The sequence below is a fragment of the Chelmon rostratus genome, chromosome 2 (genome assembly GCF_017976325.1).
Source record: "Chelmon rostratus isolate fCheRos1 chromosome 2, fCheRos1.pri, whole genome shotgun sequence".
Taxonomy (NCBI): domain Eukaryota; kingdom Metazoa; phylum Chordata; class Actinopteri; order Chaetodontiformes; family Chaetodontidae; genus Chelmon; species Chelmon rostratus.
The window spans coordinates 2,863,905-2,880,519 of record NC_055659.1 but is presented as its reverse complement, the minus strand read 5'-3'; the positions used below and the strand labels follow the sequence as shown (position 1 = coordinate 2,880,519).

At 41.3% G+C, this 16,615-nt stretch overlaps 2 protein-coding genes across 2 annotated transcripts; both read right to left on the bottom strand.

Moving 5' to 3' along the window:
- Nucleotides 1-2,262: 2,262 nt before the first annotated feature.
- si:dkey-222f2.1 (intermediate filament protein ON3) lies at nt 2,263-11,180 on the bottom strand. The gene is made up of 10 exons (XM_041944236.1): nt 10,869-11,180; nt 6,138-6,346; nt 5,963-6,023; nt 5,135-5,230; nt 3,803-3,967; nt 3,306-3,431; nt 3,068-3,211; nt 2,668-2,744; nt 2,539-2,585; nt 2,263-2,369 (listed from the first exon to the last, which is right to left on the bottom strand). The coding sequence occupies exons 1-10, from the start codon at nt 11,178-11,180 to the stop codon at nt 2,263-2,265; spliced, it is 1,344 nt and encodes a 447-aa protein (XP_041800170.1).
- A 997-nt stretch (nt 11,181-12,177) lies between these two features.
- Nucleotides 12,178-14,166, bottom strand: LOC121616794 (nuclear factor 7, brain-like). The gene is made up of 2 exons (XM_041951605.1): nt 14,043-14,166; nt 12,178-13,944 (listed from the first exon to the last, which is right to left on the bottom strand). The coding sequence occupies exon 2, from the start codon at nt 13,925-13,927 to the stop codon at nt 12,626-12,628; it is 1,302 nt and encodes a 433-aa protein (XP_041807539.1). The 5' UTR covers nt 13,928-13,944; nt 14,043-14,166; the 3' UTR covers nt 12,178-12,625.
- Nucleotides 14,167-16,615: the final 2,449 nt, after the last annotated feature.

The window sequence follows — 16,615 nt, the reverse complement described above, 5'->3', positions numbered from 1 at the left end:
CTAAGCAACCGTTGTCTCACCAGTTACTAATATGGATGTTTTCCACTAAAGCCTTCATTTTGTCACTGTTTATATTTTATGGCTAAATTAGGCAAAAAGGAAACTTACTTTTACTCACCTTTTTCTTGATAATATTAAACTTTTTTAATTGAGATGGAAATAATAAAGCAGTAAATAAGGATCAAGGTCAGGTCAGTCCACCATTTTGGTCCACACTGAAACAGACATTCATGTCCCTCTGAGGATGAACTGTAGTCTCTTTGGTGATCCCCTGACCTTTTCCTCTAGCGCCATCATCAGGTCAAAATTCCAGTTGTCCAACGGTTTATGACCAAATACCAGAAAAAATAATGATAGCCTTCTCCTCAAATGTAGTCTGCGCTGATTGGCAAATGTTAGCATGCTAATACTTTACTAAGCTAAATGCTAGCTGTTTTCTGGGTGCTTTCAATAAAGAGAAACTTATTTCCAATTTTTAAACTTTTCACTAGTACTACAGCAGTGCGAGAAAGCACCAGATATTTTGGGTGTGATAGTTGATTTGACTAAAATCTGATCCGCATGTGAGACTCCTGATGTAAATATACTGTTAAGACTTGTTTCTTCAGAAACACCAACCCTCACAACCTCTCAGATGGACTGAAAAACTGGTTTTATTTTAACTTTAACTTGAATATTAGCTTTTTTTTTACTGTAGCTGTTATGGGGACATGAAATTTGATTGTTGTCAAGGTTTTCAAGTACATGAAAGTGTAAAATTTCCTCTCTGTTCCTGTGTGTTGAGGTGCACATGCATTAATTAACCACTAGAGGGCAGTGCTCCGCCATAAGTGTCAGCACCCCACAGCAGGGCTAAATTACTATTGATATTCCTCTGACCACTTCCAGTGAAATAAACTGTTGGATCAGTTTATCAGTTCATGTAAGAAAGTTGTTTTTAGAGCAACAGAAAAGAAAGGCACTCAATTTTGTTCATGTTCACTTTATTTGTGAAAGCAGCAGCAGGAAAGCAATAAAGAAACTTAAAGCCAACAGCCAAGACTACACGTTTATCTGATAACAGCATCAGAAACATTCTCATCAAAGACTACCCACTCAGCTGGCAAAGTCTGAGTTAAAGAAACAAAACTCTGTGCTCAATATAAAATGCATGGCTAAGCACACCTCTAACAGGATATCCCCTTGAAATGATCTTCAAGACTACAATACTTTTATATTATAATCTCACCGCGGATTAATTGACAATAGAATATGATATAGCAGTCTACTGCAGAGTTTGTTAGCAACCAAAGACAGCTAAAGGTCCTGTGCTGCTCAGTACAATTAAAGTCTGAGTTCAAAATGGACCCGACAAACTACACAAACTACGCAAACACATTAAAATCTTTTTAGTGAAATTAAATTAGAAACAATAATTCCCAGCACTAATTTCCATGTGATTTTTCATGTTTAGTACAGATCATGTTATTTTTCCATTAATCTACACTAAGTAAAAGTTAGTAATTAAATGCCCCACCTGCACACATTTAGAGAAACCTGTTAGAAAATAAAACTGTAGATGTGTGTGAACGTGCTTTGTGTGTGTGTGTGTGTGTGTTTGTGTGTGTGTGTGTGTGTGAAGCATCCACATTATTTTTCATTGTAGGTGTATGATTGTATATAGTGGTACATGCATGCAGTGGTGGAGGAAGCACTCAGATCCTTTATTTAATTGAAAACCAGTGCTTAACTAAAGATGGAATAAGACGGTAATAATACATGATTACCAGAAAAAGTCTGGAATTTAAAATGTTACTAGAGCAAAAGTATGTAAAAAAGTACTTATTATTATTATTATTATTACTCATGCCTCTATATAAAAGTATGATGTAACTGTTGTAGAAAAGGTGGAGCTCATTTTTAACTTTTTTAGTTTGTGCTAATTCTGAAAATAGTGAGAAGTGTTGTCACAATGACCCAGAACTCATAGTGACACCTTCACTGACCTACAGTCTAAACCTAAAAATTATTAAAAATAAATTGAAACAACTCACATAGAAAAGCAGCAAATCTTCACGCTTTTGAATCTGGAACCATGAAATGTTTTTACATGAAAAATGACATCAGCAAATCTTGTATGTTTATTAATATTTGCCAGTTAATTTTCTGTTTTTGTGTATTTAAATTCCACCACTGCATGTGTGCGTGTGTGTGTATGTGTGTGTGTGTGTGTGTGCGTGTGTGTGTGTGCGTGTGTGTGTGTGTGTGTGTGTGCGCGTCCTCTCAGTGAGTGCTGTATCTGCTGTGATCTCTGGTCTCAGTTGTCTTAATCAGCAGCTTTGGAGCCGGAGAGCAGCTGTTACTGTGGCAACCGTTAGTACTTTTAGTACCTGGAGGGAGGACAGAGGAGCAGGGAGGTGAGCGGGAGACGAGACGGACAGAAAGACGAAGATCAAGAGACACAGACAGACAGAATGACGGAGCAGTGTGTCCGTAAAGTGTGCAACATCTCCTGCGTTTGCAGTTCAGCTCCAGTTGAGCTCGGCGGCTGTTACTCACTGTAGTTGGAGACGGCCTGGATGTGGAGGATGGACTGCTGCCCAAGTCTGCAGAAGAAGAGACAGGGAGGTTAGCTGGTGACACACCGTCATAATCACATGCTCCGTTCTTCTTCTGCCCTCCTCTCACCTGTCCTCCTCTCCTTCCAGCAGCTTCCTGTAGGTGGCGATCTCAATGTCCAGGGCCAGTTTCAGGTTCATCAGGTCCTGCAGGTGAAGAACAAATGGCTAAGTTCAGCCTAACCATGTACATTTACACAACAGCTGTACTTATTTAAAGACTTTAGGTGCTTTTCTGTATATCCTAAATTAGTTTTCCTTTTGATTTCTCTTTGTTTCATTTTGTTGCCTATTTCATTGTTTTATTCTAGTCTAATTAAAAAATTTGAATATTTGTTGATACATTTTCTGTGTGTGCAGTGTGGGAGGAGCTACATCTGTACAATCCTGTGTTGCGTAATGACCAGAAAGTTGAACTTTGACCCTGGATTCTGCTCTTTTCTGTCTGCCCACGCCTCTCCCTCCCTCACCTGATACTCTCGGAGCTGTCTGGCCATGTCTTGTTTGGCCCTCTGCAGGGCGTCCTCCAGGTCTCTGCTCCGGGCTTTGGCTTCTTTCACAGCCAGCTCTCCACGCTCCTCCGCCTCGGCCAGCTGGTTCTCCAGACTGCCACGCTGAGGGGAGACAGGGACAGGAGATCATCCATGCTGGATCTAAATCATGCAGGAAGTCACGCTCCACCAGGCCGAGTATTCCCTGTGACTGTACCTGCGCTTTGACAGCCTCTATCTCACTCTGCAGCCGGCTGATCAGTCGGTTGACCTCGGCCACGTCTCCCTTCACGATGCGGAGCTCGTCTCCATACTGGCTGGCCTGCACCGACATTTGGTCGAACTGCAGACAGAGGAGGCTCAACATTATTTATTTATTATATTAACTTCAAACAGCTCATGGATGGATGATTTGATTTAAAGTCCAACTTCTTCAGTGGGGAAAAGTTACTGTTACTTAACTTGTGTAGTTAAGATCAAATGTGAAGTACTTGTACTTTACTTGAGTGTTTCAAATTTATGCCACCTTATACTTATGCTCCTCTACATTTCATAAAGCTATGAACTTGTAATGGAGTATTTTATAGTGTGATTCTTTTACTGAAGTGAATAACTTCACTTCTTCCTGAGGATGATAAACTAGATTCTAATGGACACTGTATATCATTTCCTCTGATCAGGGGTGAAAACTGATTCCTGATTCCTCATCCTTACTTTGCTCTTGTACCAGGCCTCCGCCTCCTCTCGGCTGCGGGCCGCGATCTCCTCGTACTGGGCTTTGACCTCAGCGACGATCTGCTCCATGTTCAGGCTGCGACTGTTGTCCATCTGCACCACCACCGAGGTGTCTTTGATGCTGGCCTGCAGCTCGCGCAGCTCCTGGTGCAGGAAATGCAAGTCAGACGGGATGACAAGACACAGAACATCCTCTATGTCCACAAGCGATGAGCCAAATATAAACAACACTTTGAGACTATAAAGGATCTAATCTGTTTAATAATGAGTTAATATTTGAATTTTGTTGCAAAAACCCTCTGAGCACATCAGCTAGAGAGATATGTTGAAAATGAAAATTTCAATTTGGTTGTAGTTGTTTGACTATTCAGACATGTATTGGATGTTGACCTGTTATAATCCTGAATAAAGAGAAACAGAAATACTTTAAATGTCTGATGTCTTCATAGACAGCATTTATATATTATTGTAAAGAAATAAACACATTTTGCTCTTCATTCAAAGCACTGATGAAACCTCTAAAAATCACTTCAACATTATGAAATATAAAAAAATTTGGCTGCCTGAAATTCCACTTTTGGAAATGACTTATTATCTTATTTGGAATATTTATTCTAATTTTCCTCATAGTTAGCTCTACAGTTACTCTTAGTGCTGTCACTTTTGCATTGCTACTTTGTTTTGCTAATATTAATGTTCTGTCGCATAATTAATACAAACTGTGCCAGAAACAGGGCTGCAGCTAACGATTATTTTCTAGAGAAAACAGCAAAGAGAAAATCCTCATGAACACATTCACGGCATAAAGAAACGCACTGCAAATACTGACATGAAACGTAACTGAGTAACTGGACAACAGAAATTTCTGGAGGACTCTAAAATCTGATGAAGATGTTAGTAATTAGTAAGAGAATTATTTCACATTTGCAGCAGTATCTGAATCAAACAATCACAATGCTAAAACTAAACTGAACATCATGAGCTCATCATCAAATTACATGTTCAGACATGTTTCTGTGAGCATTTTCCCGTTTGCGTGTTTGTGTGGGTGTAATAACTACTGAAGGCCAACAACAGAGGAAAAAGATTTCCAGTGGCTGATATGAAAAACATTCCAGAGTCAGGTGACCTTCCAGTGAGTCATGACATGGAGGCAGAACAATGAACCAACAAAACGTGTGACGGTGAAACCTGAAAATAGCTTCATAACACACCGGAAGAGTGCAAATTAATAAAAGAAATACAGGAAGGTGATGAATCTTAACCATTTTCTCCACCTCAGTGTTTCAAAGCATGAAAAAGTTCCATTACCTCCTCATAGACGTTGCGCAGGAAGTTGATTTCGTCAGTCAGAGCTCCAACTTTATCCTCCAGATCTGCCTTCACCAGGTAGGCCGAGTCTACGTCCTGGACACAAACACGAGGATACGAGCACCATGCACACAGATTAAAGCAGACAAAAGAGTTTACAGCCATGCAAACAGCTCTGTGAGGCTGCATGTAAGCACTGCAGTGCTTCGAGCTGAATGCTAGCATGGCAACATGCTCGCAGTCACAATGCTAACATGCTGATGTTTAGCCTGCTAGCATGCTAAAATGTGCATAAAGTTATTACAGTTCATCCTGCAGGGGAACATGAACGTGTCACATTTCAGTACAAACCATCCAGCAGTTGTTGAGATATTTCTGTCAGAATTAATTGTGCAGTTGATGGTGGTGCTGGAGGAAATGTCAAGGAATCACCAGAGTCTTTAGGATTCATCCTCTGGGGAACATTAAGGTCTGTTAGTGTAGATGTTGAGATATTACAAGAGGATAAATGATATCTTTGACAGTCAGGACCACTGTGGTGGAGAGCCTAGATGCTGCTGGCATGGCTAAAAATAATCCAAAAAATAAAGAAATGTCTTTATTTTACACAGCTCAGGTCATGATCAGTTTCCAAACCAAAGTTGGGCCTTGAAGGCAGATTTCTAAAAAACAAAGGTTTAGTAAATTGCCAGAGAGTCTTAGATGGAAATTGACCCCGTTGGCTGTTCCATGTGGGACAATATGACAGTATGGACAATGGAAAAGGACAATGGAGTGGTTCATCTTACTCACCACACCTGTAATGAATGTGTGTGTGTATATGCTGACCTTCTTTAGGATAACAAAGTCGTTCTCCAGGTTGTTTCTCTTGTTGATCTCGTCCTCGTATCTATGACGGAGACAGGACACAAAAATAACGTGCACTTACCAAATTTCCCCAGCTGGGGAAAAATAAAGTTGATCTTATCTCAGATGTTACAGAGCCCACAGTGACATTATTTACTTGTGTTTATAGTCCTCCACCAGGCCCTGCATGTTCCTCAGCTCCCCGTCCAGCTTGGTCTTGTCGTTGTTGACCAGATCCATCTGGCGCCTCAGACCCGCCATGTAGGCCTCGAACAGGGGCTCCACATTGGATCGGGCCACACCCTGGCCCTGCAGCAGCTCCAGTTTTGTCTCAAGCATCTTACTCTGCTGCTCCAGGAAGCGGACCTGAATGACGGAGGTGGGGAAACATGACGGTGCAGTTGAAGGGTTTGCAGATACAGCACTGCATCTTTTGGTGGCCATATTGGAGGTTTTGACATGATACATTTGACCAGTTTGCTCTGAACTGTTGGGTCTCTATAAAAAATAATAGGAACAGTACAGTCTAGACCTGCTTTTTATCAACCTCTTAATAACTTCTTCAACTGAAACTTATGAAGTTGTTCCAGCTAATCTGGTATCCACAATAATAAAAGAATAAAAATGGGAATGAAAACACAGTGATAGTCAGTGACAGCCACCGGAAGCACAGCTATATTTACTTTATATAAATACTTTATATGTGCTAATAGAAAAATGTGATTGTGATTAAAAAGTATAAACTGTGCAAGAACAATGAAAATTGTGGATAATATAAAACGCAAAATGAAGAAAAATATATAAACAAACACAAATACAAACTGTGCAAAGGAGTGCTAGAAGTTTGAAGCAGTTTGGTCCATAACTCGAAAGCTATTTAACTCACCAATACCTGTTTACTTTCTTCCTCTAATTTTTACCCATTTTACTTATTTTCACAGCACAGGAGCAAACACAGGCTAAATGTAATCTGCCTGCTAGACTTGTTAGCTCGTGTTAGCTTAAATGAATTAGCATTGTTGTCATTTTGCTGGAAACTGTGAGTCTCAGCTGAAAGGATGTATGAGCGAGTCATTTTGTGAGTCCGTACACATTTTGAGAAATACTTCTTTCCACTTTCTTGTCTCGAGTTAGATGAGAAGATTGATGCTATTCTCATGTTTATGTGGTAAATAAGCTACCGCCAGGAGCTAATTAGCTTGGCCTAGCACAAAGACCGGAGGGGAAACGAGTAGGCCTGGGCACCGCTAAAGCTCACTTAGTAACAGATCAATGTGTTTATTTAATCCATAAATGTGGTTTCACAGGGGTTAATGTCCTGGTCTGGACCAGCTTCATGTTGACCATACAGACGTCAGAGTGGTGTCCATCTTCTCATCAGTGATCTCAATGAAAATCTGACAACTTTGCAAAACAACTGTTGGAAGCTAGTTTACATTAATATTAACTGGTATCCAGCCGAGTAGTTGACTGGCTAGCGTGTTAGTTAGCGTTAAAGTTAAGTTTTACTCTTCCTGAAGTATTCTGGTTTACAGATTTAAGACAGTGTACTTTATAAAAGATAAAAGACTGAAAACCAGAACTGTTCAGTTAAATGACAGTAGACCTTCCACTACGACCTTGTATCAGTCAGAAACATGTATTACCGTCTTTGTGTTTGTGATATTTGTCTCTGGAAATCTTTCTTTACATTAGATCATAAAATCCTGCCTGACTCTGGACCATAAAACTGGTTCCTTGGCAGTCATTCATCAATCATTTAATCAGAAAACAACTCAAAAAACAACAACTAAATGAAATGGCAGCAGTTTTGATGATCGATAATTTGTTTATTATAAATGTTTTTTCAGCTGCCCAAAGTATTCCCCAGCCTCTAGTCTGTTAAATATTTAATATTTTCTTCATCTTCTCTCCTCATGAATTCTAAAATCTTTAAACTGAAGCAATCTGAAGATGTTGTCTTTAGTTTTGGGAAGTTGCAATGTAACATTTGCAACATTTTTCACTCTTTTCTGATATTTTAGAAGTAAATAATCAATAATTGTTTGTTGCAGCCGTAGAATGATGCCCTTCCCGGATGATCAGAGGTTAAAGAAACAGCATCATTCCAGCAGATAACCTGCTCCATCTGAACGTCAACACCTGACTGTACTGTTGTATCCTCACGGCTCGTGTTTCCTGCCCGCGGCCGGGTATCCACCACCCATCATACCTCCGCCGTCCTACACAAAGCCTGTGTTGTGTTCAGAGCAGAATGATCTCCTCTGAGACACAACCACACCATGTCTGACCTGATTCATCAGGTTACAACCCAACTCAATGGGACGGAAATGGGACAGATAGCTTAAATATCCTGTGCTCCACTACCACTGATTCAGGGTTTAAATGGCTTTAAACCCCAGGTGCACTGACTGAATATTCGGCTCTTTTTTAAGGTTTCAAGTCTCTTTGTTTTCATGAACTGTTTCAGGTCTAATTGGGGATCTTTTCTGCAACAGCCAGCGTCAATGCTCACACTCCCAGTGATCCTCATTCATATTCAGACTGGTTTATCGTCCTGCAACAAATAAAACTCCTTTTGCCTCTTGCATTGGACTAATTACCTCTCTGCATGAGGGAAGCAGCTCTTTAATGTTTCAGTGCTGCTGGGGCCGGTCAGGCTCGGATTACACGAGTAACTGCAGGGTTAGTTTATTTATTAGTTGACTCGACTTTGCCTTTCAGCAGTTATCTAAATTCTTTAGACGTGGCTGATGGGAAAGGATGTCTTCCCGCCACACTGTCCAAAACCTAAAGAATCTTTTTCAGAGTGTCACCAGAAACAAACAGCTTTGTTGCATTAAACTGATTCTTGCTCAAATGTAGCTCAACCAAATTTTCATTCATATCAATAAATCAGTTCATTCCTGGATCAATAAACGGAAAAACTGAGCTAGATTTAATTAAAAGATTTCCGGCTAAATGAGAGCAACCACAAGCTCCTGCGACCCCAAGACGAGCGAACAAGGACTCTTTTGTGAGATAGCTCCTGTCCAGGAAGTCCAGGAACCATCAACCGTCTCATTTACAGAGACGGAAGGACGAGCTTTCACATGCTTCCTGGGAAGTTTCACAATATTTTGTCTTGCAACGTTGAAACCTGAAACTCATTTGGTCGAGAAATTTTCCATAAAATGTTGGAATGGGGTTCTTTTTTGTTTTTATTGCTTCACTCTCTGCAAAACTTTGCCAACATCTGAAATAGATGATAAAACACCCTTGAGAGTATTTTAAGATAAAATATCCAGACCGGTCTGAATCTTTCTGTGACTGATGTCTGGATGCCCACTCAAACACTTTGACAGCAAACTAAGGATATCTATTCGCTCAAAAAATTAAAACTTCCACTGGAAGTGGAGATGTGAGGCTTTTCTAGATATCACCAGATGATTTTATCATCTCTAACTCTATATTACCGAAATCACTGTATAACAACACTGAATTACACTGAACTGTTTTGATATTTTCCTATTATTTACATTATTCTACTGATCATTATTGTCCTTCTTATTATTACATTGTATACCATATATTAGTATTTGCCTCATTTTCTGTTATAGATGTATAGAGTGAATATTATACTTTACATAAATTCTATACCACATGTTGTGTATATTGTACTTATTATTCATCTGTACCAATAAAAATATATTTATATTGTTGTTCACACATCATGGCTATGCAAACATTTGCAGAATTCACTAATTGTAATAAATCATATTGTAAATAACTCTTTAATTCTCTTGACTTTTTTATCTTATTTATAATTTACTTTCTTACTATAATTTACATTCTAAGTTTGCGTCCGTTTCCTCAGCCCGTCTCTTTGCAGCTGAAACATGAATCTCCATTGCAGCTCTATTTTTCAAAATAAAGTACATTAAAATTCTTCATATTTTTCTCTAAACAGGAAACATGTCATGAGTGTAATGATCACAGGACGCGCAAGGACTTTGTCTGACCTTCCAGATCCATACTGTAGCAGCATAAAAACGGTTACTTTGTGATGCAGTTAAATCAGGACTCGAAAAGGCTCAAAAGAAGAGGTTAGTTTTGCACATTTGGACAAACAGACCTCGGTCCAGCACAGTACTCTGTCTCTCTACGCCCGAAGACTCTGCTGATGTGAGAAGCCAACAATGCCTCCATTGTGAGAGTGTGTTACCTACTCCGTGAGAAAGCGGAGATGTGCCCTAAGTACGGTATCAATGTCCAGCATTATCTCAGAGCTGCTCACTCCTTCTGTGGGAACTGTGTGCAGGCTGTTCTTCAAGAACACCAACACATGCAGTTACGTCTACGTTTAACACCCAGTGTTTAGCTCTGCTTCACACTGCTTTACAGTCAGTTTCAGGTCAGGTAGTCTTGCTTTAATGCATTTTAACAGATGTTAACAGTTTTCAGGTTGAAACAAATTGATTAATCAGCTTGCTCTATATAATACATTAGAAAATAGTAGAAAACCATTATTTTTAGAATCATAATTTCTTAAATCCCAAGGTGATGTTTTCAGATTCCCTCTTTTGTCTGACAAACAAACAATCTAAAATGATACAAGAGAGAAAAACAATCATTTTCTGCCGAGGGTGACGTATATTGATTACAATGTAATTATTGATGCATTCATGTGTTCATCACTTCTATGTTGCAGTCGGTAAGGGTGGTGTTAGTTTTAACTACTTTCCATACTTCATCTGCTGTAAATATTTGTATTTTGTATCATCAACATCTTATACTTGAGTAAAATGCAGGATACCTCAAAAATTGTGTTGTACTTGAGTAAATGTACATTCCACAACTGATTTTATGTCACTGATTAATTGACTGCCTTCAGCTCTCGTCCCTTTACCTTATCTATGAAGCTTGCAAAGCGGTTGTTGAGACTCTTGATCTGCTCCTTCTCGTGGGTTCGGCTCATGGACAGGCTGGGGTCGATCTCCAGGTTGAGGGGGGCCAGCAGGCTCTTGTTGATTGAGACGGATGCCAGCGGGGCCCCCAGGCCGTGGTGATGCCCGTTGGTTCCCGCGTAGAGAGAGCTGCTGCTCAGGGAGATGCCACTGAAGCCCCCCTGAACTTGCCCGAAGCCACTCAGCCTCCTCGACCCGCTGCTGCTCCGGACCGAGTTGCTGGAGCTGATTCGCTTGCTACGACTCAGACTCATGGTGGAGAAAGAGAGAGAGAGGTGGTGGGATAAAAGGTGGAGATGAATGGAAGGCGTAAAGGCTAAATTTAAAAGAGGAAGACTGAGTCAGATGAAGGAGAAAACAAACAGCTAGAAGAAGAAGAGATTAGGAAGGCGCTACAGAAACAAGAGAAGAAGAAAAGTCTTTACAGTGAAATGCAGGTTAATAAGAAGAATAAAAGAGAAGAGAATGAACGACTCAGTCAATGACAGGTGAAGTCAAACAGGTGAGTGTAAGATGCGTGACCGCAGTGAGGTGTCTCAGGTGTCTCATGGCGTTTTAAACCTCCTCCAGGGTGGAGTCGGTGGAGGAGGAGAGAGGCTGGAGAGCTGTGGTGTCACATATCTGTGTTTCAGTTTTTCAGGGAAAAATATAAATAAGCTACCTGTTCTTTGTTAAGTTTGCATAAACAGATGCTGGCGGACGAGTCTAAGTTCAGGGGCGTAGCACAAAGCTGTGAGCCCCGTAGGCATCTCTGTGGAGACTTTATTAATTAAGGTATCTGGAAATAATAATTTGCTCATTCTGATTGTTACTGTTTCGTCCCTCACAATGAACTCTCATTACAATCACTCCTAACTTTCGTCTCCATGGAGTCGCAGGCTTTTGTTTCAGCTCTCTGGTTTCGGGTCTTGTGAGATCCGAGTTTAGATTAAACCTTTGATGTCTCTGCAAACATACGAGAACAAGTCCTTGTCCTTTCTGTCTTCCTCCCCTTTCGGTCGTCTGAAGATGATGCTGAAGTACTTCCTGCATGAGACGATGACATTTATTTCAACACACAAACCAAGTTCTGCACCACAAGCAAACGAGTTGGCAACCGTACAGGTGACGTGCAAAATTTACTGCCTTTATTCAAATTCAAAAGGAGACAGTGAACACACATCAAGCAAGTCCACTTCCAATCAAAGAAAGTGTTTGCCGCTGTCAGCAAAGCTGGCACAGTCACATTTAGTAATTCTTTTTAATGGGTTTCAGCTGACAGAGCAGTTAGATTCAGCTAATAGAAGACAGAGTATGAAGCATCTGCAGCACAACCATGACCACAACACAACAGGTCAGCTGGAGATCTGTTACAGCCGTCGACTGAGACTGAGCTGTTGGAGATTTTGGAGGTTGCTATACGAAGCTGTGCAGTCAGCTTGATTCACTGATCTTCATGTCTCAAGTCAAAATAATAAAAAAAGAACAATTTAAAAGGACACCGCTTTAATAAAAAAGATCAGAAATAAAGTGAAATAATTTTCTGCATGAAAAGATCGACAGTACAATTAAAAATCTAATTGTCAAACAAAATGACAACCAAAGGAAAATAAAAATAGCTGATCCTGTCTAACTGCTGGGTTCCACCGTCACACAGACCTTCAGTGGTAACATCTTCAATGGGAGTTTATCCACAGTGTCAATGTATGGAAACATCTTCTCAGTGAAAGTGTGTCTGAAGGTGTGTATGTGTGTTAGTATCAGGATCAGAGAATGACAGCTTTCCTCTGTCCCAGTCCAGATTCACTCTGATCCTCTGGAGCTTCTTCTGCACTTGGAGAACAGTGGATGGATCTGATCTTGAGTGTGCTAAGTACTGACCTCTGTATAGCCTTATTCTCCATAATCCCGACAGTTTGAATCCCTTCCTCTGGACAGACTCTTCTAACACACCCAGAATCCAAAATGCTCTGTCTCCAACCTCCACATCCCAGCTGTGAGTCCCTGAGTTAAAGCCCTCAGAGCCCAGGACAACCCATGACCAAGGAAACCTCTCTGGATTGTCAGGAAGCTGTTGTTCTTCTCCTTGTCTCACACTGGTCAAAACTTCAGACAGGATGAGTCCTGGATGAGCAGTGTTTGGGTCCAGGATCACAGGAGTGTATGAGACCATCTCCTTCATCTTGTTCCAGATGTTGAAGGTCAGGTTGCCAGGGTGTTTGGCCTGGTCTACCAGAGCTCCTGAGGGCAGCTGTGGATCATCCAGCAGGGGGCGCTGCTGGACTCTTTCCACTGCAGCCTTGTAGTTCTGCAGGAATGAGACGTCTTCGGCTCTCAGGTCCTCCTCTGAGGCTCTGACTGTGTCTGAAAGAGCTGCTGTCTCTCTGCTCAGATCCTCCATCTTCTGCTTCATCATCTGACTCTTGTGCTGCTCTTCCTCCCTCAGTGCAGCCACTCTGGCCTCCTCTTCCTCTTCTAGAAACTGGTGAAGCTTCTTAAACTGCTCCTTAATCTGCCTCTCTGTGTGTTCTGCCTGGACCTTGATGTGTTCTGCTGTTTGATCAAACTTCACTTTAACTTGTTCACAAACCTTTAACTTCTCCTTTAAGGGCTGCAGAGTTTCCTGAAGTTTCTTCTTGTGTTGTCGTGCAGCTTCATCGACAGGTCTGAATCTGTGGCCGGTGTGTTTTTCTGAATCTCTGCAGACGAGACAAACCGGCTGCTGATGGTCCAGACAGAAGAGTCTGAGTCTCTCAGAGTGCAGAGTGCAGCTCGCCTCTGAAGCTCTCTGATCTCTCTCCTGTAAGAAGGTCTCACACAGGTTCTTTAACACCAGACTAACAGGTGGTTGATCCCTTGAAGATCTTCTCTTACAAACTGGACACTCACGAGTTTCTTTCTGTCTCCACCAGCTCTTCAGACAGTCTTTACAGAAGCTGTGGCTGCATGACAGAACAACAGGATCTCTAAAGACATCGTGACAGACCGGACAGCTGAGATCCTCCTCTGATCTGGAAGCCATTTAGTCTCTGACTGAAGCTGAAAACACAGCAGACAGACAGTACAGTCAGTCACGCCTCCTCTTCCTCCTCCACTATCGTCAATGAAATTTACTTTCACTTTTTAGTCAAACTCACCTTCAGAGTGTGGACTGTCAGCAGGGTGAAGCAGCAGTGTTGTACTTCTCCACTTTTCTCTCCAGCTGCAGCTGGACTCGCTCAGAGTTTGGTCTGAAGCTGAATCTGAAGGTGAATCTGATCGTCTTCAGTGATCAGTCAGGTGAGGGGCGGAGCCTAGTTGGACTTCCTCTGTTTGCTTCAGTCCTCAGAGCTGATTTACTGCAGGTTGTGGTCAAAGTACAGCTGTTGAGTAAATGTATTGCAAAAAACTTCAGCAGCACAGAAACAATGAATCAGCTCCCTGTGCTCCACTGTGCATCCCAGTTTTTACTCATTTGAAGCTTTTATTTGGGTAAATAAAACATCTTCACACTCGACTGGAAGAATGAAAAATATTGGATGTCAAAATAAATGAAATTTCTGGGGGCACTACTGAGCTATCAATGGGGTAGGACGTGAGTTTGGAGGCTCCTGCTGATTTTGATTGAAATTGTAATTAATTTGCGCTTTTTGGTTACAGACTTGATTTTTTGTTCCTCTGTTTTAGTTTTTGTCTGAACTTTGTGGCTGGAAAGAACATAAAAACTCGTGACACTATCCAGATGCTATTCGGCCTCTTCCGCAAACTTCGATCACGTCCTCGAGTGTGTCGCCCACTTCCGCAGAGTCTGCCTCAGCTGAGGGTGATTCTGACATCGCCCCTCTCAAACTCGAGTTGCTGGCTTCGCTAAGGAATGACATTGAAGAAGGAAGAAGGAACTCCAAGAGACTCTCGGGGATGCTCTGTCAACTATCAAGCTAGACCTGCAAGCTGTGAAAACACAGCTGGAGAAAAATAAGGCGAATACCGATGCTACTGTGGCTACACTTCAAGGTACGGTTGGGTATATGGAGCATGCACTCTCTGAATGTTCTGACGACATCGTACAGATGAAGACCACCATTGAGTGTCTCGTTGCTAACGTGGCCAAGTTGGAAAATGAATGTGAGGACTTGGAGTCCAGGTCATGGCGTAACAACGTTAGGATAGGAGTGCCAGAGGGTCCTGACTCATGTTCTACTGCAGCTGTAGCCGCATTGCTAAAGGAAGCGTTCTTTCTGGATAAAGAACCACTCTTGGACCGGTCTCACCGGACCCTTCAGCCCAAGCCAGGTGAACGACCACGAGCCATCGTGTGCAGATTTCATTATCACAGTGACTGTTTCGACATTTTACGCCGGGCGAGAGAGCTGCGACAAGACCATCTCGGTCTTCCCGGACCACATCGCCAAGATAGCCCGGGCTGCTTTCAACAAGATGAGACAGCAACTTCGTGGCATTGAAGGTGCTCGGTATGGACTAGTCGATCTGGCACGGCTTTGCATCACTTACAATGGTATTGAGAAGGACTTTGTTTCAGCGGAGAAAGCCAGTCAGTATGTGAAAACGTTGATTTCTGGGTGAGCTGCAGTGGTTCACACACAGACAGGAAATTTAATTTTTGATTTTTGTTCCTGAGACATTTATTAATGTGTGTTGTTTGAATCTTTACGATCAGACAAAACAATAATCTGTCATGTAAGTTTTCTAAATATATATTTGTTACTTTGCGCTTACTGTTGATTATGTTTGAAATTGGTAAGAGTTTTCTCTCTTACTCTTGTGTGTTTTGCTTACTCTCTGAGTCGTTTTCACTTTGTTGTGAGCGACTTTTGGTTAATGTGGGAAACACTGCTGTCTCCTTTGTTCTGTGGTTATATGGGGACTTGTATGTAGGATAAGGGTTGTGTTAATGGGAGGGTGCCCCTGTTGTCCTGTTGTTTCTTTTATTGAAACGGTAATATAGATCCCAGCATTGCTGGGTCAGGCACACCTCTTCGATTTATCAGTTGGAATATCAGAGGTATGGGTAATCCTGTTCAGAGGTCCAAGGTTTTTACACACTTGAAATGTTTAAACTCTGATGTTTTTTACAGGAGACTCATCTCCGGATTAAAGATCACCATAGACTTCACTCTCCTTGGGTGAGTCAAGTCTTCCATCCTAACTTTAATTCTAAAGCAAGAGGAGTCGCCATCTTACTTAGCAACAAAGTACAGTTTTTCATCCACGAACATTATTGCGGATAAGAATGGCCGACACCTCATAGTCGGTGGTACCCTATTGCAAAAAAAGGTTTTGTTGGTAAATGTATATGCTCCCAACTTTGATGATCATTTGTTGATTTTTGAAAGACATTTAAATTGTGTTTTTGACCCAAGGATGGATAGGTCTAATCCCCGTAGTTTGACTCAATCTGCTGTGTCTAAAACATTCTCTGGTTTCATGAGGCAGAATGGTTGATGGAGATCTCGAAACCCTTCTATTAAAAAATTCTTTTTTCTCCCAGGTGCATCATTCATACTCTAGGATTGATTCTTTTTTTGTAGATAGTATTCTTAATTCATGTGTAGTTTCCACTGATTATTTAGGTAGATAATATCTGATCATGCACCTTTATTATTAGATATTCAGTTATCTACTGATAATCGCAGCCCACCACTTTGGAGATTTAACTCTCTTTTGTCAGACAAAGAATTTTGCACCTTTATTTCAAATTCTATTGATGAGT